A 24,076-nucleotide genomic window follows, 5' to 3' on the forward strand; every position below is an offset into this window, starting at 1 on the left:
TGTGTCTTTCCCAGGTGCATATGCTTCTTTGTCTGTGCTGTAGTCGTTCCATGTCGCAACGCCTCTATCCCACCTATGCCAGCAGGTGTAATTGGCAGAATCTTGCAAACATGTGTGGGCAGATATGAGCGTGCATACAGCGATTTCATGCAAGAAGTACTATGCCAACCGGTACAGTTCTCAGCCCCCTTCAGGCCCCAGTTAGAGGCTTATCTATAACGGGTGCAGGGTGTGTGGCCCCATGGGCGTTGTAACGGAGGAGCCCCCTGACCCCCCCCAAACATTTGAAAGGAGCATCAGCCGCGGACGGTCAGGGGCTGTACTTTATAGCAATAGGCTGCACCGCACAGAGGAGGTGTAATGTGCGATGCAGGGGCTGTGCAACCCATTGTTATAAAGCGCAGCCCCTGACCGTCCGCGCCCGCTACTCCATTCCCTGAGTGCCCAGTAACAAGTAAGAGAGAGAGGGAAGGAGGGGGCGGGCAGGGGCGTCGGAACAATTTTATATTGCCCTCCCCCAACATAAAATCATTCCGACGCTCCCTATATAATGTGCCAGTGGTGCCATATTCTTAAGATGGCATCGGCTAGTGATAACAAAGACGTTGGCATTCTACCACAGCTCTTGCTACCTACTGAGCATGTGCCACATTCCTGATTATGACTGGAACGATTGTGTCGCCGGCAGAGGGTAAGAGGGGGGGGTTTCACTGTATGCTGTAGGCGCAGCATATGGGCCTTTCACTGGGCATTAAACCACCTCTGGCCCCAGTGTTTAACAAAAAGCTATACCACTAAAAACTATACTATAGAAACTCCGAAACCAGGGCATGCAAGTAGCAGTGCAGGAAGCCGACAGAGATCATCCTAAACATAAATGTCTTCTGACAGGAAGTGATTACTCGCTAGGCATGGCGTTCTGTAACTATCGTGGGAGCTACTTTTAGCCAGAGAGCGATTGCACCTTTTACGTCCAATCGAAATGGGACATGGAAAATATTGTGGAGAGACAGAATAGGAGTGAGAGTGAGGAGAGAGAGCTTCCAGCTTTGCAGTCTGGCCTCCATCCTCTCTCTACCCTCCGACATCACAATGACACACAGGAAGCATTCATACCTAGACAGGCTGATCGCGCCATCACGCCCATGGGTGTCGTCGAGAACATTAGGTTCACTGCAGGAGGGGGAGGGAGATGAAGCATTGAAGGGAAAGAAAAAGCAAACAAAAAACTAACAAACGAAAAAAAAAAAAAAAACACAGAAAATCAACATGCAAAACGATAAAAAGTACCAAAATATGTAACTAAAAGAACTGAACAAAACAACGGCAAATCATCTACAGTTCATGGCATTCTGCACTTTCCGAGCTACAGGAGTAGGGGCAGAGAGAGAGCTTGCTGGGGAGGGGGGGAACGCAGTGCCAAAAAATGGAGTAACAGGAGCTAAGGAGAACAAGCAAGAGCCTATGGTCCATGGCCTGAGGATTAAAGCAGCAGTACTAGGAACGTGGACCGTGTGACAGTACAGAATTCTGTTTTATAATCACAATAATTATACATGGAGGCAGTTTGCACCTTAAAAACTCGTCCAATGAGTTTATGATGTAGTCAGCATCCTGGCGTGTGAGATACCGACGGTTGAAATAATGGCGCCAGAATCCCGACCGCCGGCATCCCGAAGATAAGTATCGGGGGTTAGGGGAGGGTTAGGCTTAACCACCGGGCAGGGGGAGGTTATGTATAGGCACTAAGTTGGGAGGTTAGGGTTAGGCACTAAGCAGGGAGGGTTAGGGTAAGGCACCGGCAAGAGGGAGGTTAGGGACTAAGGAGGGAGGGTTAAGGTTAAGAACCGGCGAGGGGGAGCTTAGGGTTAGGCACTAAGGGGGGAAGGCTAAGGTTAAGCACCGGCGATTGGGAGTTTAGGGTTAGGCTCTAAGCAGGGATGGTTAAGGTTAGGCACCAGCGAGGGGGAGCATAGGGACTAAGGATGGAGGGTTAAGGTTAGGCACCGGCGCGGGTGAACTTAGGGTTAGTCACCAGGGAGGGAGGGGTAAGGGTTAGCCTTACCTTACTTACCTAAAGCTGTCGGGATTCTGACCATCGGGATCCCATACCTAACCCGTCTAATTTATCTTGAGTCACTTTTCCGTGAATTAAAATACGTTTTATTAGGGTTTCCTTCCTTTTGGTGGTACGCGAGGAATGTATTTCTTTTTATCAAATTGGCCATTAGAATTGAGCAGAACACCTTGATTCTTTCCATACAATGAAATAATGAGCCCAGGGCCTGATTCAGGTATGTACGTAAACCCGATGGTTTACGTATATATGCGATTGTTGTGGGTCTGCTCATGGGAAGGACCCATTCTGCACCTGTAAAGAACGGATATTGCGTGATCGCTTGCAGCCTTCCCCTTCCCCCCTTAGCCGCAGAAGGATTGACATGCGGTGGCGTTTTGTGGACGGAGCGGGGCTGGCGACCAGGACGGTAGTAGAAAGCGGGGGCTAAACTTTGGCCGCAGACTTCCTGGACCTGGCATAGGGGTTCTGACAGCCAGGCTATGTAAGCTGGCCGAGGGCAATGACCATCACACTCGGCGCTGGCACTGGGACCGCAGATGCATGTACGCTCGCGAGCGTGTCTGAATCAGGCCGTCAGACTCCACAACTTCCCAAGTTTGTTTTACTTGTATACAGGGCCTGATTCATAGATGAACCCTAATTCTGTCACACCTGTGAATTTCTTTACAGTCCTGACTCCCGATTAGTTTTCTGACAGGTGCGTGGCAATTTTTGGGCAGCCATTTCCATTTCAAATGCAGATTATGGGCCTGATTCATAGACGTGGGCAATCCAAACACAATGCCGATGGTCATGTGGCTGAGCGATTATTCGCAACTGCGTGTTATGGGATGGACGAGGGCGTGTCAGTGAAAACGGCTGCGTTCTCCGACGCAGAGCCGCAGCCACAGAGGCCCATGTTCACACAGAGACGTTGCACCTGCCACAGTGTTAGGGCAGGTATGGGTGGTGTCTGTGATGGTGCGCCAATGGTGGCGTGTGGAGAATCACCGGCGTTGTTATGGTATGCAGAGACGCAGAAAGTGGGCATCTCAGCGCTTGCACACTCAGACGACAGGTACTACAACAGGGGCGGGCCGATACCAGAATTTGCATGTTATCGCAGACGCAACTCCAGCAACACACGCAAGAGCGGACGCAGCAGCCTCCACCTCAGAATCAGTCCCTATATGTCTTACTGAGCTACGGAAATTTATCGTGGTCAGATTCTGAAGTCACCATTACGGGTCCGATTGAGCATTGCACACAAGTCCACTTTGCAAACAGATTTTTCGCGCCTGTGCATGCATCGGAGCCAGCATACTTAGCGTCCAGTAATTACTGGTGATTCAGGGTCACTTGCACCTCTACCAATCTCCCCTGTGGGTTACCAAGTGTAACTGGGCGGCAAATGGGTGTTCGTGCAAAGAATACTGATGGTTAGTACAGATCTCCTATTGTTAGAGGACTGCGAGTGTGCAGACCTCCATCTGAGAGTGCACTCGTAGTGCCTACCAGCCGCAGCCTGAAAGACAGGCTACAGCGTTCGGGAGGCGGAGCGGGGGCGTTCCTGGGCAGTATTCCCGGGAGAGATGAGGCCAGGGTTTGAGTTGGTGGATGAAGATTTCCTGGCCTCGCAAGTGGCCAGGATCCGGTCAGGTTGCGGTAAGATTCAGCCACCACAGCCTGGCCAAAAAGGGCAACCATTGCATCCGATGGTCGCCATGGTTGTGATGGTGATGCCAGGCTGCGACCTCGGTCGCAACGCTGGGATCACGCAGATGCAGCAAGGAGGTGTCTGTTTCCTACACACACCTCCTGCTGCGCTTGCATTTTAGGTTAACGGAATTGTGCGCCCCCTTGTGTGCTGCTCGGCAATCAGGCCATCTCTTTTTCAGGCCCTAAGCCATGTAGAGCGTACACATAGATCAGCCAGACCTCTTGCACTCAGGATAGGGCTGGTGCAAATCCGCAAGCTACTTCCCGAGCGGATGTATGGACTGGTGTAGACAGCTCTGAACACAGACGACTATGCGCATTTATTTCCCCGGCGCGCAATGCAGCCGCAGCTAAACTGCGGATCGCTCTGAATCAGGCCGTATATATATATTTATGTTTATATGGTCTTTGTAAATCTGAAAACGTATTGCTAAGCAGCTTATAGCACAATCTGGTATTCATTTGCTACGATCGTGATGTAATTAAAGTTTTCGGGTGTGTTTGTGCCCTTTCTTGGAGGACACAAACCCTTAGAGCTTGAGGATGTCGTCACTGAAAATTTCGAGTTCCATAATGCGAATGATTTAAAAATTTGGGAAGAAAAGGAAAACAAGAAACGCTAGTTCTGCTGCTTTAATCAATCAATAGCAGTAATACTTGGAAATCGTGACCATGGGGTCTATTTACTAAGCAGTGTCAATCAGCTCCCAACTGTCATCTCACAGGCTGTGTTTGAAAAATGACAGTTGGGAGCTGATTGGCTGGTACCTTATCACTTTTCACTCTGTCTCCTAACACTGCTTAGTAACTAGACCCCCATGTCCCTTATAACTGTCATATTAATAATCTAAACAGTGTATATCAATGCCAACATCAGGATTATATACAATCAAATGTCAAAGTCACTTTATTTAGTATTCAAGAGTGCCGGTGGCATCCAACACATCAGTATGTCCTGGTCCACAATCAGCCAAGGTAACAACATCTAACATGGACGAAACTCATGAGATACATAAACATATCCCTAATCATTACTGTAATACTACTAACATCAGTAGAAGAAGGTATTATTCTGTATTACTGTGCATGGTTCACCAGCTAGCAACACAAAGGGCCTCACTCAGACTTGTACGCTATGCTGATGCTTTCGCAAATGGAGCGATTTCGCGCATCTGAGTCACATTGCGCATGCGTCAAACTACATTACCGTATTCGCATGCTACCAGTCTTTATTCGCAGTGCGACTTACAGGCAGGGAGCGTTTGAGGGAGGCAACGGGAAGTGTCGGTTAAAAACGTTAGCGCGTCTCGACTGTTCCGGAGACGTGTCACGTTCTGCGATCCCGTATGCAGGAAACATGGCTCCGGGGTCTCGATAATGGCGGCCATTGTGAGTGACCATAGAGTATTTCAAGGAGTCGATGTCTGCTTGATCTGCGTCCGATGATGCGTACGTGCAGTTGCGGACAGCTACGATGGCTCAGGTGGGCGTCTCAGAGTACAATTCCCAGCCGCTGCTGCATTAGCCTATTTCTGCACATCCACGGCTGCGAAGATCTCAGCCGCAGGAGCATTAGCGCACAACTCTGAAGCAAGCCCCATAGCATGCATCGCTGGTTCAGTCATTACCTACCATCAGCAATTTTATTTATTACAATCCGTAATGATGAATGATGAACGTAAATTTAAAGGCATTTAATCAGCAGTAAAATGAAAAGAAACAGAAATCCTAATTGGAAATTTTAGCCAAGAGATAGTTATTTATTATGATAATTATTTTTATTATTATCATTATTAGGATTATTATTATTATGATTATTATGATTATTATTATGATTATTGTTATTATTTAGTTGATTCTTCTTCTCATCATCGTATGTTTCATACGTATCTAGCAGCTATTGTGCGATTGGTTTCCGGACTGTTATCATGTTAGCTACCACCACTGACATAGACCCAGAGGTAATCTAGTCTCCATCCTACATGGGTTCCTGACCAGGAGGGCGATGGAAGGACAGCACAGTTTACCTTTGGCTGGGAAGCATGCCACCCTCAGCCTGGGGAACAGACATGCTGGACGCGTGACTGGAGAAGCGTCTTCTGCCAATGGCACTCAAGAGGTACGTGTCCTGCTCACTTACCACACTGGGCATGCTCACTGAGTCATCTAGAAGCAAAGAGAAAGATTATTATTATTTATTTATTTTCTTTTCTTTTATGCAAACTGTTTTTACTGAAAGAAGACAAGGTATATCTCTATGGAATGCAAAAAATGAAGTCAATATAGATAATTGCAATAAGTTATTCCATTTTGAATAATACAAACAGACTTATAATACAATAGTAAATGAAAACAAAAAATGACAATGGTTCAATAAACCAATAAACAGAAAAAAGAAGAATAAAAAGTATAAACAAGACAAGAAAAAAGACAAGAAAAAGGGAAGTCAGACGGGAAGAAGGGAGTGATCGGTGGAAAAAGAGAGTAGGCGGAGAGTTTATCAGATTATTATTATTTTTATTATTTTTATAAAAATAACTAGAAAACAATGGCGATAAGTGGTTGGTCTCTGTGCTCGTTTATATTTCCTCCCTCTTGTAATTATTAAGGTCTCCATTTAATAACAATGGCATATGCAGTTGGCATATTTCGTTTAGTGTTACTGCGTTTCTTACTTACGAATATACCGCCGGTATTTAAGATGACTTACTTGTCCAGTGGTGTCCCCCTCCTCCATAGTGTCCTTCTCTACTGTGATGCCAGCAGCTTAACATCGCTGTTGTTGGGCCGCGTACTCGACGGCCATTTGCATATACGCATTGTGCTTCAACCTGGCGGGGACTCAGCAAAGCCTGGAGGGGTTCACTGAAGCCGAAAAGGCTTTGCTGGCCCCCCATTGCCGGCAATGCGGAGCGTGCTGCTAACGCCATCTTTAGATGGCGCAAGCTGCTTAGACATAAACAGCGGTAAGATGAGTTTAACACTGAACAGAGGTCATAACCCCCTAAACTAGTGGTAAAAGGGTTTTTAAATCCTTCCACAAATGTAGCAGTACATGTAAATATAAATCAGCAGGTGCCACACATTGTGATTTCATTATTGTGCGCCAACCCGATGGTTTACGCATGACTCCAATGTTTAATGAACGGCGCATGCGCAGGATCCATACTACTTATGTGCCCATCACTGACTGTGACGGCGGTCGTAGTCCCTCCCTAAGCGGCAGGATGATTGACATCCTGCGGCCGTTTGGGGACAGGTGCGGCGCTGCCTGTGTTTCCAGAAAACGAGGGCGTTTTGGCACAGTTTTCTGGGATTGCCGAAGCCAGTGTCTACGTCGTCCGACGTAAATGGTCGCCATGTTGATCTGATCTGTGTCGGCAGCTAAAATGTTCCGAGATACCGACAGGAGGCGTCTATTTCCTTCGGCGCCTCCTGCAGGCATTAGCATACTTGTGCTGGGTAAAAGCGCACATTCCTAAATCAGGTCCCATGTCGGCTAACTACATATTTCTGAAAAAGTACAAGATTGATATTTGCACTTTAACATACATTAACAAACTGTACATATATTAGTATTTAGACATTAACCACACAGTGATTCATGTTAAGTTGGACAGATATGTGTTTTTTTATTCACTTGCATAAAATACGTATTGTCATACTGCACATATGCTCAAAAGAACACTTTGTGCCTGCTTCCGTATGCTGAGCTGATCGCATTTTTAGGTTACGTCTTCCAACACTTAGCGGTAAATTTACGAAGATGGTTCTATTAAGTAGTGATGTTGCCCATAGCAACCTATCAGATTCCAGGTATTATCTTCTAAGAGGTGATAGAGAAATGAGAAGTAGAATCTGATTGGTTGCTATGGCAACATCACTTCTTAAATAGAACTCCCATCTTAGTAAATTTGCCCCTTAGAGAGGTGGAATGGAACAGGAGGGGGTGGGCAAGTGTAAGCTTAGTACAGTAAGGGGCGTGGTCATGCAAATGTAGACTTGGACACACTGAGCATTCGGTGCATGTTTTTTGCAGGTTCTATTCCACCTGGGCATTTCTGAATGAGCTTGTTCACATTATAATACTGTGATATTTTGTACATTACGTTATAGGTCCAGGCCTTTTTGCAACTTAGTAAATCACCCTTATCGCAACTAATGTTGTGTTTTTAATTTCACTTAGTAATGCAGTTGAACGTCCTTGTTTTGCAGCTCTTGTTGTGGATACATGAAATGTCCGTATGTCATTCAGAATTTCAGTTTAGCAGGAGAAACATATTGTGCTAGGAGTCTTTTTACTCCTTTATTAGACAACACGGCTACTTACTGTCTTCCTCCTCCTCATCGGTGCGGCTGAGTGTGTCCTGCGAGGCTTGCTGAGAGTGCTCACTCTCCTGTTCCCAGACGGTCCCCGTGCCCGTGTTGGAGCGGGACATTGTAGCCAAACTTAGGCGGTACGCAGAGGTGGAGGTACCAACGGTGCTGATAGACGTCTTCCCTTGGTATGCTATAACAACCCGACAGGAGCTTTAGTGAAAAGGACATAAATGCCTCCTACGCCTTATACATGCCTTTGCCTATGGAAGATATTGCTATCAATAACATTTAAGACATACAAATCATTATCCAGCGTAGCTACAAGAGCACAGCCAGAAGCTGATTAGATGCTTTGGGGCAACTTCTCCACTTGTCTTCTTTAGAGTGTTCGATAAGGCTTGTGTGTGACAGATATAGCTCTGCAATGAATCCTCTTACTCTAATCAGTAAAGATGGTCTCATGGTCTGAGCATTCGGATCACTTCTGGTTGCATTTCAGTCTATGGGGGGAGTTGCAGTTGCCCCTCACACCGGACCCACAGAACTTTCTGTACGAAGCCCTATGGGGCTTTGAAGAAAAAACAGCGAGTCTGAAGGCACCGTAAGTTCATATTCAGCCGCACATACTTGCGTTCAGAGGTACCTCGCGGCTAGTAGGATTGACCCCTATTAGTGCAGAGGGGATGACGGCACACAGAGGCCAATGTGTGGTCACCTTCCAATCATACTGTATGTTCTGCCCATACTCAAAATTGTAGACCTTTAGTAAATATACCCCTAAGGCTGCAATACTTCAGTGTGCGTAGCACTGATAGAGACTTATTTATTAAACCTTAAAAGAGGAAAAATTGAGGTGTTGACCATAGCAACCAATCAGCTTCTAGCTATCATTCTGTAGAATGTACTTGATAAATGATAGCTATTATCTGATTGGTTGCTAGGGGAAACACTCCCACTGGTCGTCTTTAGAAGGTTTAATTAATCTTCCCCTAAGTCTACTCCTTCCATACTTGCCTATGTTAAATACGATCTGTATTGCAAAACGTCACGAGACCCCAAAAGTGTCATCATTATCAATACGTCAATTGTCAATATTCTTATTTTGATCATTGTTAGGGTCGTATTTGGAGCTTTTACACATCTAACACATCCATGACCCTGGACAGTAATCACATTTATCTGTCATAGACAGCCCTTACCTGAGCCACTGTGCACAGCCTCCTTAAGGATCTTCAACTCACTATTGAACTCATTGATGAGGGAGCTCTTACAAAGAGGTCGCGGGATGAATCGGCGCTCCAGCTGGTCTGCTATATGCTGCCGTGCGCTTAGCTCATCCTGAGTCTCTGCTGGCTGCGCCAATAACTGTGGGCAGGAGGTAAAAAGTACTGGGCAGGCTACAAAGAGCACATAATCCACCATTTACACCGACTATGCATGGACTGTTTCAGTCTCTCGGCCTGAACGGTTGGGTCTGCTTAGCTGACTAAGGACCTGATTCGCTCTGAGCGATTTTCGCCCTTCTGTGCATGCGTATAATTCGCAGTGCGCGTGCACAAGCCATTCGATGCAATCTGATTTTGGTAGCTCGTAAGCCACTATCAGGTCGCTGCTTTGAGCGCCGTTTGTGGGTAGTAACAGGGGAAGGTGCTTGGGAACAGGGGAGTGGATGTGCGAACGCAGGCGTGTCAGGCCGCCAATACGGCGTTAATGGGCGTGCATAATTAGCAAAGTAGTGTCATTGCACACGTCACCTGCATGTATTTCAGCCAGCGCTGATCACTGTGCTTGCGGCAGGCTAAGGCAACCCCAAGGGCTGCGAGCAGCTCCGATGGCTCCCGATGGTCCAGATTAATCCTTCATTTCCTGGAGATGACGTGTGTTGCGAGTGGCTAGGGGGCGTCTTCAGACATTTGCGAGCACACTTTGCTGTAGCTCGCTAAAACATAGTGGGCGTCCTCAGAGCCGCCATCAGGGGGGGACTGCCGGTACTGCAGTACCGGGCCCGGACACTCGGGGGGCCCGCCCAGCGCCTGCTACATACTGCCAGCCACTACTACTAACCCCCTGGCCGCAAGTGCCACAGTGACAGGTCTGGCGGCATCCTCTACTATACATCTGCCGCCGCCGCCGCACATTAGTCACAGTTAAGTGACTTGTCACCTCACCCAGCCGGGCCCGGCAGCCAGTGGCGTAACTATGGAGGGTGCAGGGGGTGCAGTTGCTATGGGGCCCGCCGGCCCAGCGATCGCACCCCCTGCACCTTCCTTATGCCGGGCGCCCGCTGAGATTGTGTTACCAGCGGACGCCTGGCTCCTACTCAAACCCCCGGCGGCAGCTGGAGAACGGAGCTCACTCCGTCTTCCGGGTCCCGCAGTGCACTATGGGAGTGACGTCATGACGTCACTCCCATAGTGCCGAGGAGCAGGCGACGGGGCGGTCGGCGGCTTCACAGGAGCGGGATAAAGGTAAGGTTTTTTTTATTTGTTTTATTTGTGTGTGTGTGTGTGTGTGCACGCGCCCGCGCGCGTGGGGGGGGGAAGCTACTGGGATCTCACTACTGGGGGCAGCTACAGGGGCTCACTACTGGGGGCAGCTACAGGGGATCACTACTGGGGGCATTACAGGGGGCTCACTACTGGGGGCAGCTACAGGGGGTCACTACTGGGGGCATTACAGGGGGCTCACTACTGGGGTCACTACAGGGGGCTCACTACTGGGGGCTCACTACTGGGGGCAGCTACAAGAGGCTCACTACTGGGGGCATTACAGGGGGCTCACTACTGGGGGCATTACAGGGGGGTCACTACAGGGGGCTCACTACTGGGGGCAGCTACAAGGGGCTCACTACTGCGTAAGGGGCACCATTACAGTGGGCATTGCATAAGGGGCACCATTACAGTGGGCATTTAATGTTTTAGGGGAACTACTGTGGTTATTGTGTAAGACCTAAGTTAGGGGGGCCCCTTAAAAATGTTGCTATGGGGCCCAAAAAGTTCTAGTTACGCCCCTGCCGGCAGCCGTCCTCCGGCTCCGCCTCGCACCTTACTGGATTGGCCAAACAGCAGTGCCCGGCATTGCTGTCACTAAAGTTGTTCTAATTTCCCTGAAGCCGGCGCGCGTGACGTCACACCGCGCAACGCTGAATGACAGGAGCTGCAGAGGGCGAGTGGTGTGAGGACTGAGGAGCCGCCCGGAGCATGAAGACTGACAGAAGAAGTATGGAGCGAGCGAGGTAGGCTAAAGTGTGTGTGGACTCTATAGTATTGTGTATAGAATTACCAGCGCTATATAGTGAACATAAAAAATAGATAAAAACTAATGATGAAAGTGGATGGTTAAATAAAAATCACATGTTTATTATCATATATTAAAATATATAAATCACCGCAGGTGAACCAATTGACGATAAGCAATTTATTGTATATACTATGACCTATAGCTCATGGATTATAGTCCTGGATATGAACATGTGATTTTTATTTAACCATCCACTTTCATCATTAGTTTTTATCTATTTTTTATGTTCACTATATAGCGCTGGTAATTTTGTATTTTATTTGTGGATATTATAAGAGGTTGACACCCTCTTTACCAGCTGCTTCTTGTCAGCGCTTGTGGGTTTTTTGTACAATCATTATTGTGTATAGGTATGGTAGCGGCGGAAGGGGGGTTGTGGGAAGTGGTGGGGGTTTGTGAAGGTTGAGGGGGGCCCTGCCTATTATGACAGTCCCGGGCCCCAAAATTTCTGACGGCGGCCCTGGGCGTCCTTACGCGACGCAATGCGAGCGCTTAATTTAAATATCCGGCCCCTTTTTGCCAGCGAGCGATCGCATCTTGCGAGCGGGTCTGAATGAGCTCCTAAGGGTGTGATGATTCAAGCAGTGCAAATAATGGAGAAGTGGGCAGGTGGATAAAGTTGCCCATAGCAACCAATCAGCTTGGAGGTAGCACTTATCAAATACATTCTATAAAATGATAGGTAGAAGCTGATTGGTTGCTATGGGGACCTTCTCCACTTGTCCACCTCTCCACTCTTTAGAAGGTTTGATACATCTCACCCTATGTCCTATTGCACGTGTACATTTTGCATTGGAGAATAACAATATAACAATAATATAATAACATAGATAACAGTATAACACATTGTGCACATATCAAGAAATGTTTCTGAACTGAGGAGTGAGCAGACCTTGCATTGGATGAAAGGTCTCAGGAGGACAAATATCGGGATCCGCGTTCTTACGATGAAATCCAGGAAGTCCCACAGGGCCAGTCCTCCTACCTTCCTCAGAGCCATCTCTTTGACCTGAAGGCTGAGCTGATACCATTCACATCCCAGCTGTCTTTCAAAGCAGACCAGAATCACCTTTAGAGCTGGAAAGCAATGAGAAAGTGGCGTTAAGTGTTATGTATAAATGTAATTATCTAACGTATACATAAGTGATTTTACTAAAGGTATATGTTGCTTTAAATCACCCCATACATTTAGACCTATCCGTTGTCATGTCAACTCATCCTTTAGAACGCATCCAGAATTTGCCCCTTTCTCACTCGGAATGTCACCAAAACTCTTTTCCATTTTCTCATCATTGCCCGCCTGGACTACTGTAACCTCCTGGTATGTAGCATTCACCTCCACCGTCTTTCCTCTCTACAATCTGTCCTAAATGCCATGATGAGAATGATCGTCTGCTGTAGCTACTTCACATTTGCAGCACCACTCTTCAAATCCCTACCCTCACTCCCCATCACCCTCACCTTCAGGGCCCCCACCTACTCTCACCCCACATATATATATATATCTCTATAACTTGTCACCTAATACATTCCCGCACGCCCCCTCAGATCTCCCTCTGGCCTATGTGTCTCTGATAGTCACCTCTCACTCCTGCTTCCAAGACTTCTCCTGTGCTGCATCTCACTTACAGAACTCCTATACTGACCAGACTCTCCCTCCACCTTCAACCTTTCAACTGCTCTCCTAAATAACATCTCTTCTACCCCAACTGACACTACTCCCTCTGCATGCAAATCGCATTGGCTATGTCCATTACCCATCCCACTAGCTCCTATTGTTTCAGCAGCGCCCTCTCTCTCTCACTAGACTGTAAGTTCTCCCAAACAGGGTGTCCTCTATATTCTGCCCACGCCAGCACTTCATTAGTTAACCTTAATACATCTTCCACTTCAAATATCCATATAATATATGTTAGGGAGAGTACACAGTCAAGTATGCACACAATAATGTGCCTATAACATTGTACAATCCTTTAGGTCCACCAACTTTAAAAAAAAAATCTCAGAAAATGTGCTTGGCCCATTCGCACTTAAATTATTCTTGAGAATGATGGGACCTTTGGGCTCTTGTCTAGCACACGTCACTGTTGCGTGTTTAAATATTCGTATGCGCATCTAAACCACATCTGATGCCCCCGGGTGGTAAATATATAAACCATCCCACTGAATTTATAGGACAACTCATGATTACCGGTACTTCTAAAGAAGCAAGGTTTTGTGGAAAGAGGAAACTCTGCGGCCACAAGATAAACAGGGATCACCTTCATAAACGCACGTTCCCCACCCCTTCAATGTCTTTTAATTATATGAACCTGTATGTGTATTTACCCATCAATGACTTGATCCATTCAATTTCCATATAGTCGCAGGCGGTACAGCGACAAAAGGTGCCGACATGAGCGAGGCTGCAACCTATTCTGAATCAGCTCCATAAAGCTTGGTACACACTGGAGCGATGTCGCTCAGTGTATACTGGCGATTGCGCGCTCCCCCATTCGCTAGCGACGGTCGCCAAGTTTGATGTGCTGAACATCAAACCTAGCGATATCGTTAGCGGCCTGTGCATTGTTAATGAATGACGTAACGGTGATTGTTCCGTCGTTCATTAAAGTCGACCAGTGTGGACGCACAATCACTGTTGACGGGCATTCGTTCCGATGTAGGAACAAATGCCCGTCGCTCCAGTGTGTACCTACAGTAGCTTGACTCGCACTTTATAACCGGAATGTCTCTGACAGTAGATTCTCACCGAGATAAGCAGCTTGGCTGGTGGAATCGGCAAGTCCTTCTCTGCGCAGATCTTTCCCGGTATCCCCGGGGGTGGAGCAGTGAGCAGGTGAACTCTCCAGCATGAAGTTCTTGCTGCGAGAGGTGCTGATGATACGTGGGGGTAGCAAGATGTTTATCACGGTCTGCAACAGCAGGAACACTTCAGGTTGCTCCAGCCAGGGACTGTCTGAGTGATGCAAGACAGGAGAAACCCTTCAGATGGACATAGAGAGAACAACACTTTGGGTGGGATGTATACAGCCTTGGAGAGTGATGAAGTGGGGAAGTTGTCCATAGCAACCAATCAGCTTCTAATTGTCAAATACTGTGCAATATACTGTAAATGACAGTTAGATGCTGATTGGATGTTTTGGGCAACTTCTCCACTCTATCTCTCTCCAAAGCTTGATACATCCCTCCCTTTAAGAATAAAGTTGAAGGCATCTAGGAACATTAATTTAATGTCTCAGGGGTGATTCAGCATAGGACGGAATTGCAAAGCCGCACGCTAGCAGCCTTGCAAAACCGTCCTTGCTAATATGCAATGCAGTAGATGTCTGCCACCCCTGCTGTATTTGCGATCCCAGCACTGCGACCGAGGTCGCAGGCTGAGATAACCATCGTGACCAGTGGACGGCGTCGGCCAGCTGAGAGAGCCAGAGCTTACGGAGACTGGCCGGCTTGCGAGGCCAGGAGATGCAGATCCTGGTCTTGTTACTCCCGGAAAATGGGAGTGATACCCCTCCGTTTCCGGGAACGTGGGCCATCCCCCTTGCCTCGTTAATGCCTTTGCCTGCCAGGGGTTGCGTGCGTTCACGCAGGACCCATCCTGCATATGTGCAGAATGGGTCCTGCGCACGTGCCGATTCCCAGTACTCGTGAATCTGCGTTCAGCATTGCACATCAGCCCCTCAGTCTGTTACTTGTGCGTTCATGTTGTTTCGTTTGCCCTGCAAACTCTTGGAAATGCACGATAGGAAGGAAGACTTATCCTTCATTGAAGGATTGCCCATCAATTGCATTCTATTATACTGTATACCACCCAATTCAGACCTTTACTTCCCGATCCTACGGTCAGCACAAACGGAATGAGCAGGTTGAGCAGCATCCCCTCCCGCCTCTCCAGGTTAGTGAAGGGTGAGATCACGTGGCTTAGAGGAAAGTCCTCCTTTAATGCCTACAACAAAAGTAAAGTCACAAACATAAAATGTAAACACATTCCGCTAATATTTATTGCCAAAAGGATTGTCTAGGCTGTAAAGGAGCAGGTATATTTCTTTTTAGGTTCATCCAGTAACATTCCACAATCAGCTTTAAGGATGTTACTTATAAATCAAACAAACCTAATTGTGTACTCACCTGTATCTGCAGTGCCACCAGCCTGACTACCGCGGTACTAAAGGGCAGGGGAGGGGAGAGGTATGGGCTGAGGTGGAGTAGAGGCAATCCATCTGCAACACTAGAGGGCCCCACTACACCCATTACCTGCAATGCAAACACTGTAAGATCAATGGAGTAGGAACACAAAGACCGTTATACAGAGGACAGAAGACAACCAAACACCTCCCAATACGAGACAAGACATATCCGGTGACTTCCTCACATGTGGATCCAAGTAGCATGCAGGATTTAGGCACAGACGTGGGAATCGGACAGCGGCCTGGTCACAGAACAGAAGGCTCCCATTGGTTCTCGCTTACTCACCAGATTTACACAAACATTGATCAGAGATCTAAGGTGAGGCAGGAAGGATATGATTGACTGCCTCTGCAGTGTCAAACAAACCCCTTCTATCAAATTGCTTGCAGGCTCCCACTCAACCTGTCGCCTGCAATACAACAGGGGGGGGGGGATTGGGTTAGAGACAGGGATATATGATATGAAAATGATGAAAGTCAAAGGAAGGTCCAGTTCATCAGTGCAGTCATCTTCCCTGCGGTGCAAAATTATTGTACAAACAGCCAACTAAAGGCCTGATTCAGCATAGGACGCTATTCCCATGTTTACGCAGTCGAGCGTTAATCGCCCGTTCCGCGCATTCATCTGAATCGCGCGGCGCATTCGTCAAGGTGCATTACCATAATCGCTCGCAGCGACTATTTGCTCCCAGCGTGCTTGCCAGTCAGGGAGCAATAGTGGGAGGAAACGGGGTGCGGCAGCAAAGGACGCAGGCGTGTCGCGATCGTTTCGGAGGAGTGTCACATCCTGCATCTGCGATCTCACATGTAAGAAAAATTTGTAAATTTTTGTGCGACCATAGTGTTACTCAGAAGACCGATAATCGAAAGATCTGCGACCGCTTGCGCATCTTTTTATGCAGGTGCTTGGATTTGCAAAGCTGCAGGTGGGCGTCTCAATACAATCCTCTGCGCCTGCGACATTTGCACATTTTCGCACGGCGGCTGCGTACGGGATCGCCGCGGCTTCGGCATTAGCGCACATCTCTGAATCAGGTCCCAAGACCATTACATTTTATTTCACGGAGTATCACAATCTGAGTTCATTAAGAATTTTTCAAGGTAATGAAAATTAAATAAGATACTTGTTGTACCTGACGGCAATAACTGTACTGTATATCTAATCATCGCCTGCATTACTGAGGCTGAATAACATGCATTACTGAGGCTGAATAACGTGCATAAATGAGGCTGAATAACGTGCATTACTGAGGCTGAATAACGTGCATTACTGAGGCTGAATAACGTGCATTACTGAGGCTGACTAACATGCATTACTGAGGCTGAATAACATGCATTACTGAGGCTGAATAACATGCATTACTGAGGCTGAATAACGTGCACTACTGAGGCTGAATAACGTGCATTACTGAGGCTGAATAACGTGCATTACTGAGGCTGAATAACGTGCATTACTGAGGCTGAATAACGTGCATTACTGAGGCTGAATAACATGCATTCTTGAGGCTGAATAACATGCATTACTGAGGCTGAATAACATGCATTACTGAGGCTGAATAACATGCATTACTGAGGCTGAATAACGTGCATTACTGAGGCTGAATAATGTGCATTACTGAGGCCGCGTAACGTGCATTACTGAGGCTGCGTAACGTGCATTACTGAGGCTGATTAACGTGCATTACTGAGGCTGAATAACGTGCATTACTGAGGCTGAATAACGTGCATTACTGAGGCTGAATAACGTGCATTACTGAGGCTGACTAACATGCATTACTGAGGCTGAATAACATGCATTACTGAGGCTGCGTAACGTGCATTACTGAGGCTGAATAACGTGCATTACTGAGGCTGAATAACGTGCATTACTGAGGCTGAATAACGTGCATTACTGAGGCTGACTAACGTGCATTACTGAGGCTGAATAATGTGCATTACTGAGGCTGAGTAACGTGCATTACTGAGGCTGAATAAGGTGCATTACTGAGGCTGAATAACGTGCATTACTGAGGCTGAATAACGTGCATTACTGAGGCTGAATAAGGTGCATTACTGAGGCTGAATAAGGTGCATTACTGAGGCTGAATAACGTGCATTAGTGAGGCTGACTAATGTGCATTACTGAGGCTGAATAACGTGCATTACTGAGGCTGCGTAACGTGCATTACTGATGCTGAATAACATGTATTACTGAAGCTGAATAACATGCATTACTGAGGCTGAATAACATGCATTACTGAGGCTGAATAACATGCATTACTGAGGCTGAATAAGGTGCATTACTGAGGCTGAATAACGTGCATTACTGAGGCTGAATAACGTGCATTACTGAGGCTGCGTAACGTGCATTACTGATGCTGAGTAACATGTATTACTGAGGCTGAATAACGTGCATTACTGAGGCTGAATAACGTCCATTACTGAGGCTGAATAACGTGCATTACTGAGGCTGAATAATGTGCATTACTGATGCTGAATAACGTGCATTACTGAGGCTGAATAACGTGCATTACTGAGGCTGAATAACGTGCATTACTGAGGCTGAATAACGTGCATTACTGAGGCTGAATAACGTCCATTACTGAGGCTGAATAACGTGCATTACTGATGCTGAGTAACGTGTATTACTGAGGCTGAGTAATGTACATTACTGAGGCTGAATAATGTGCATTACTGAGGCTGACTAACGTGCATTACTGAGGCTGAATAACGTGCATTACTGAGGCTGAATAACATGTATTACTGAGGCTGAATAACGTGCATTACTGAGGCTGAATAACGTGCATTACTGAGGCTGAATAACGTGCATTACTGAGGCTGAATAACATGTATTACTGAGGCTGAATAACGTGCATTACTGATGCTGAATAACGTGCATTACTGAGGCTGAATAACGTGCATTACTGAGCCTGAATAACGTGCATTACTGAGGCTGAATAACATGTATTACTGAGGCTGAATAACGTGCATTACTGAGGCTGAATAACGTGCATTACTGAGGCTGAATAACGTGCATTACTGAGGCTGACTAACATGCATTACTGAGGCTGAATAACATGCATTACTGAGGCTGAATAACGTGTATTACTGAGGCTGAATAACGTGCATTACTGAGGCTGAATAACATGTATTACTGAGGCTGAATAACGTGCATTACTGAGGCTGAATAACGTGCATTACTGAGGCTGAATAACGTGCATTACTGAGGCTGAATAACGTGCATTACTGAGGCTGAATAACATGTATTACTGAGGCTGAATAAGGTGCATTACTGAGGCTGAATAACGTGTATTACTGAGGCTGATTAAGGTGCATTACTGAGGCTGAATAATGTGCATTACTGAGGCTGAATAAGGTGCATTACTGAGGCTGAATAACGTGCATTACTGAGGCTGAATAACGTGCATTACTGAGGCTGAATAACGTGTATTACTGATGCTGAATAACATGTATTACTGAGGCTGAATAACATGTATTACTGAGGCTGAATAACGTGCATTACTGAGGCTGAATAACTTGCATTACTGAGGCCGAATAACATGTATTACTGAGGCCGAATAACGTGCATTACTGAGGCTGAATAACGTGCATTACTGAGGCTGAATAACATGCATTACTGAGGCTGAATAATGTGCATTACTGAGGCTGAATAAGGTGCATTACTGAGGCTGAATAACGTGCATTACTGAGGCTGAATAACGTGCATTACTGAGGCTGAATAACGTGTATTACTGATGCTGAATAACATGTATTACTGAGGCTGAATAACATGTATTACTGAGGCTGAATAACATGTATTACTGAGGCTGAATAACGTGTATTACTGATGCTGAATAACATGTATTACTGAGGCTGAATAACGTGCATTACTGAGGCTGAATAACGTGCATTACTGAGGCTGAATAACGTGTATTACTGATGCTGAATAACATGTATTACTGAGGCTGAATAACATGTATTACTGAGGCTGAATAACATGTATTACTGAGGCTGAATAACGTGCATTACTGAGGCTGAATAACGTGCATTACTGAGGCTGAATAACATGTATTACTGAGGCTGAATAAGGTGCATTACTGAGGCTGAATAACGTGTATTACTGAGGCTGAATAAGGTGCATTACTGAGGCTGAATAACGTGTATTACTGATGCTGAATAACATGTATTACTGAGGCTGAATAACATGTATTACTGAGGCTGAATAACGTGCATTACTGAGGCTGAATAACTTGCATTACTGAGGCCGAATAACGTGCATTACTGAGGCTGAATAACATGCATTACTGAGGCTGAATAACATGTTTTACTGAGGCTGAATAACGTGCATTACTGAGGCTGAATAACGTGCATTACTGAGGCTGAATAACGTGCATTACTGAGGCTGAATAACGTGCATTACTGAGGCTGAATAACATGTATTACTGATGCTGAATAACATGTATTACTGAGGCTGAATAACGTGCATTACTGAGGCTGAATAACATGCATTACTGAGGCTGAATAACGTGCATTACAAATGTTGCAGAGTTTTGTGCACCCAGTTGGCATATTGTAAAAGCGCGGTTATTGTGCTTACTGTAAGGAAAAATAATTAGGTGCGTATATCATTGTGATGGATCCCAACAAGCGTTGATGACCTCCGCTCAATACCGATATATCTCATTGTTATAATGTCAAAAATAGGGAGAATCACGACAGTATAATACTTTTTAATAAAGGACAACAATATTTATTACATAAAGATGTATGTGTACATAATATTAATTACAGCTTATCTGGAGATAACCCTGCTGTAATGGCATCAGGGCATACATGAGACCAAGCAACCTCATAAGCTGAGAATTGTTGGTTTAGAAAGCTGTAAGGCCTAGAAGTTCCAACGCGTTTCATCCATCAAGTGGACTTCATCAGGGCGAAAAAAGTAAAAGACGCGTATACACATAACAAATATTTAGGGTCTGATTCTTCATCGCATGTTCATTAAGTTGAGCAATTTTTTGCTACCGCACATGCGTCTAAGCTGCTAAAACATTCCATGGCGAATGCACCCAGTCGCACGGTATACGAAATGTATTGGAAATGTGCTGGCCGTTCCTGGGCGCCGTCTGGGAAATGGCTACTCCAAACATATGAAAATGTTCTGTCCACGGGCGTGTTATCGGAGTGTCATGTAAGGGATTGTGTTAATCAATAATGTTGGAGGCCATACTCTGACGGAAAATCTATGCCCGCCATTGGGCTGGGGCAATTTTCAATGTTGCGACTGATGGTGGCGGCCAAAGTTGCACAAGTGGTATTACAGCGCTGAAAGATGCTGAAAGTGGGCGTCCCAGTCCTCGCACGGTCAGACGCACGGCTGTACACCAGGGAAGGCTTGTACTATCATTAGCATATAGTCGCAGATGTGACTACGGCAAATGGCGCTACAGCCGTCGCACCAGAAGCAGCAGTGTTCCACTCAGAATGAGCCCCTTCATTCATTACATTATAGCAACAAGATATATATCGGTACCAAGAGGAGGCTTTCCCCTTTTTTGGAGCTATCATACTCATTTAACAGATAACTTAATTCATTTTTCACCTATGTAACAGTTTCTGCACCTCCCTATCTATACTGGCTATTGCTAAAGAGTTATGGCCGATCAAGCAGTTTGCAAGTTGTGGAAAAGCGCCGTCCATATCCGCACTACCCACATTACTGCAAAAGCATTTTGTTTGAGTCCTCTTACATGTGGTTACAGAACACGAAATTACATAAATAAGTTCTCTGACCAATGCCATGCAGGAAATTGCACAGATATGCCATACATTCAACTACACAAGTTTAGAGATGTTTCTAGAATCAACACCTTCTGCTTTTTCAGAATTGAAAACATCTTGCAATTGTATGGGAAATGGTGCATATGCACAAGTACAGTATGGGATATGGTGCATATGCACAAACATAGTATGGGATTTGGTGCACAATGCACAAGGATAGTATGGGAAATGGTGCAAAATGCACAAGCATAGTATGGGAAATGGTGCACAATGCACAAGCATAGTATGGGAAATGGTGCACAATGCACAAGCATAGTATGGGAAATGGTGCACAATGCACAAGCATAGTATGGGAAATGGTGCACAAGCCTAGTATGGGAAATGGTGCATAATGCACATGCATAGTATGGGAAATAGCGCATAATGCACAAGCATAGTATGGGAAATGGTGCACAATGCACAAGCATAGTATGGGATATGGTGCACAATGCACAAGCATAGTATGGGAAATGGTGCACAATGCACAAGGATAGTATGGGAAATGGTGCAAAATGCACAAGCATAGTATGGGAAATGGTGCACAATGCACAAGCATAGTATGGGAAATGGTGCACAATGCACAAGCATAGTATGGGAAATGGTGCACAATGCACAAGCATAGTATGGGAAATGGTGCACAATGCACAAGCATAGTATGGGAAATGGTGCACAATGCACAAGCATAGTATTGGCAATGGTGCACAATGCACAAGCATAGTATGGGAAATGGTGCACAATGCACAAGCCTAGTATGGGATATGGTACAGAATGCACAAGCATAGTATGGGAAATGGTGCACAATGCACAAGCATAGTATGGGAAATGGTGCACAATGCACAAGCATAGTATGGGAAATGGTGCACAAGCATAGTATGGGAAATGGTGCATAATGCACAAGCAAAGTATGGGAAATGGTGCACAATGCACAAGCATAGTATGGGAAATAGTGCACAATGCACAAGCATAGTATGGGAAATAGTGCACAATGCACAAGCATACAGTATTATGGGAATGGCTTGTAAAACTGAATAGGTTTTGGTGCCTAATTATTAACCTTACTTCCCCCAATCATGCAGAATCAGCAAATACCACAAGATTTTGGTAACTAGACTATTTAACAAATCCTGTACGCAGGAAATATCAGAGACATCTTCTGTGCTAGCAAAACTAATGCTGCAGACCGCAGTGCCCATTTATGTCAGTGGTGACTGTGGTCTGACCCTATTTACCAAGCTCTGAAAAGCCTAGTAAATACATTGGGTAGTAACACAGTAATAGAAGACTGGGAATTAAGGGTCCTACAAAGTATACTGCGCAGGCATGCCTGTCATCTGTCACGTCAGTCCTGGTTACTGCTATTATCTGTACATTGTCTTTGAGTCTCATCACACATTTGACAATGTCTTCATATTTATTCAATCACAAAGCATATTACTCTGCCCCGATAATGCATGTAGGCAACGATTAGACAGACAGTTATTGTAGTAAGATTTATGAAGCACCTTATTTCTTGGTATTAGTATATGTGTGTATGTGCGTGTGTTATATGTGTATATGTACAGTATATATAAAATATACACATACACAAACCATATATGACCAAGCATCTGAGAATCTGTACATAACGCATATCCTCAAACAGACCATAGAAATGCGCAATTGATGCATCTATCCGTCTACACATTATTTGTGGTTCTCAAATGACAGCTACATTGTCACACAATACAGTAAGTGTAAGCTTATAGGGACAGTGATGTCATAGCATAGGTGCATCTAGATTTCACCTACCTTTTGTTTTATGCCCCCATTTCCTCTGCTGTCGCCCAGTGAAACCATCACATCTGTGTTTGTGGACAGCAGCAGAGGAAATGGTTTTCATGCCCTTACTTCAAGGTTTGCAACATCAGAAACTCAAACCACGTTTCTGGGGCAACTGCTCACCTTAAAGTTGGCATTTTGTGTATTTTATTGAACATACGATCCAGTCTCTTTAAGATAAGAATAAGGGCTGGCCGCACTGCCTCGGCCGACCAGTCCGTAATGGGCAGCATCTCCATGACGTAACGCTTCAGCCCTTTGCTCTCCATAGTCTGTGTGTCGTAGGGTGCCAACTTCAAGAGCGAGTGGGCAATCTCTGCTAGCCTAAAAGAGATAGCAAATGGGAAACTTTATTAAACATCTCCTGGTCCATTATCAAATTATCAATCTATCAGACATTGGATCTATTTACTTGTATATTTTATCATTCCCTAGGACCCTCACCTCATGTGCGACTTGACGTCCAGGAGTTCCAGCGAGGTGACCCGTGGTTCTCCGGCCAGGTTTTGAAGGATCTTCAACCTAGGACCGCAATGCTTGTAAAACTCTGTGCAGATGTTGAGCAGAGACTCTCGCGGCCTTCGGAACTCTTCCCGTGCGATCCTTTCATCCAGTTCTTCCCTGGGCAGTCCCTGACCTTCTTCCAGCAGGTGGAGGTTGTCTCTGGATACAGGCAAGTTATTAGTGTAGCCTTTACATTGGCATACTGCAAGGAACTGAAGCTTAGATGTCTCAAACAGTCAAGGAAGCAAATACCTCAGGTTGACTCCAGCTGACATGGTGTGATTGGCGGTTGTGGCTCCTTTGTGGCCTTGGTCACCTCGGGTCATCTGAGGAGCAGTCATGGGCCTACAAATAAAATCAGTTGACTCTT

At 45.9% G+C, this 24,076-nt stretch overlaps 1 protein-coding gene across 17 annotated transcripts in view; it reads right to left on the minus strand.

Annotated features, from left to right (window-relative positions):
- UNC80 (unc-80 subunit of NALCN channel complex) overlaps positions 1-24,076 on the minus strand; it is a 240,601-nt gene that overhangs the window by 53,609 nt on the left and 162,916 nt on the right. For 12 of the 17 annotated variants that reach the window (XM_088474107.1, XM_088474108.1, XM_088474104.1 and 9 more), the window contains 12 exons: positions 23,959-24,051; positions 23,647-23,865; positions 23,326-23,526; positions 15,872-15,995; positions 15,527-15,652; positions 15,221-15,344; positions 14,148-14,354; positions 12,291-12,475; positions 9,298-9,463; positions 8,109-8,288; positions 5,806-5,944; positions 1,117-1,173 (listed from right to left, as the gene is read on the minus strand). In XM_088474107.1, coding sequence (XP_088330233.1) covers positions 1,117-1,173; positions 5,806-5,944; positions 8,109-8,288; positions 9,298-9,463; positions 12,291-12,475; positions 14,148-14,354; positions 15,221-15,344; positions 15,527-15,652; positions 15,872-15,995; positions 23,326-23,526; positions 23,647-23,865; positions 23,959-24,051 — 1,821 coding nt within the window. The remainder of the gene's footprint in view (positions 1-1,116; positions 1,174-5,805; positions 5,945-8,108; positions 8,289-9,297; positions 9,464-12,290; positions 12,476-14,147; positions 14,355-15,220; positions 15,345-15,526; positions 15,653-15,871; positions 15,996-23,325; positions 23,527-23,646; positions 23,866-23,958; positions 24,052-24,076) is intronic. The other 5 variants (XM_088474115.1, XM_088474109.1, XM_088474103.1 and 2 more) reach the window with 2 other exon arrangements.

The sequence above is a fragment of the Taudactylus pleione genome, unplaced genomic scaffold (assembly GCF_031769625.1).
Source record: "Taudactylus pleione unplaced genomic scaffold, aTauple2 ptg000147l, whole genome shotgun sequence".
Lineage (NCBI taxonomy): Eukaryota > Metazoa > Chordata > Amphibia > Anura > Myobatrachidae > Taudactylus > Taudactylus pleione.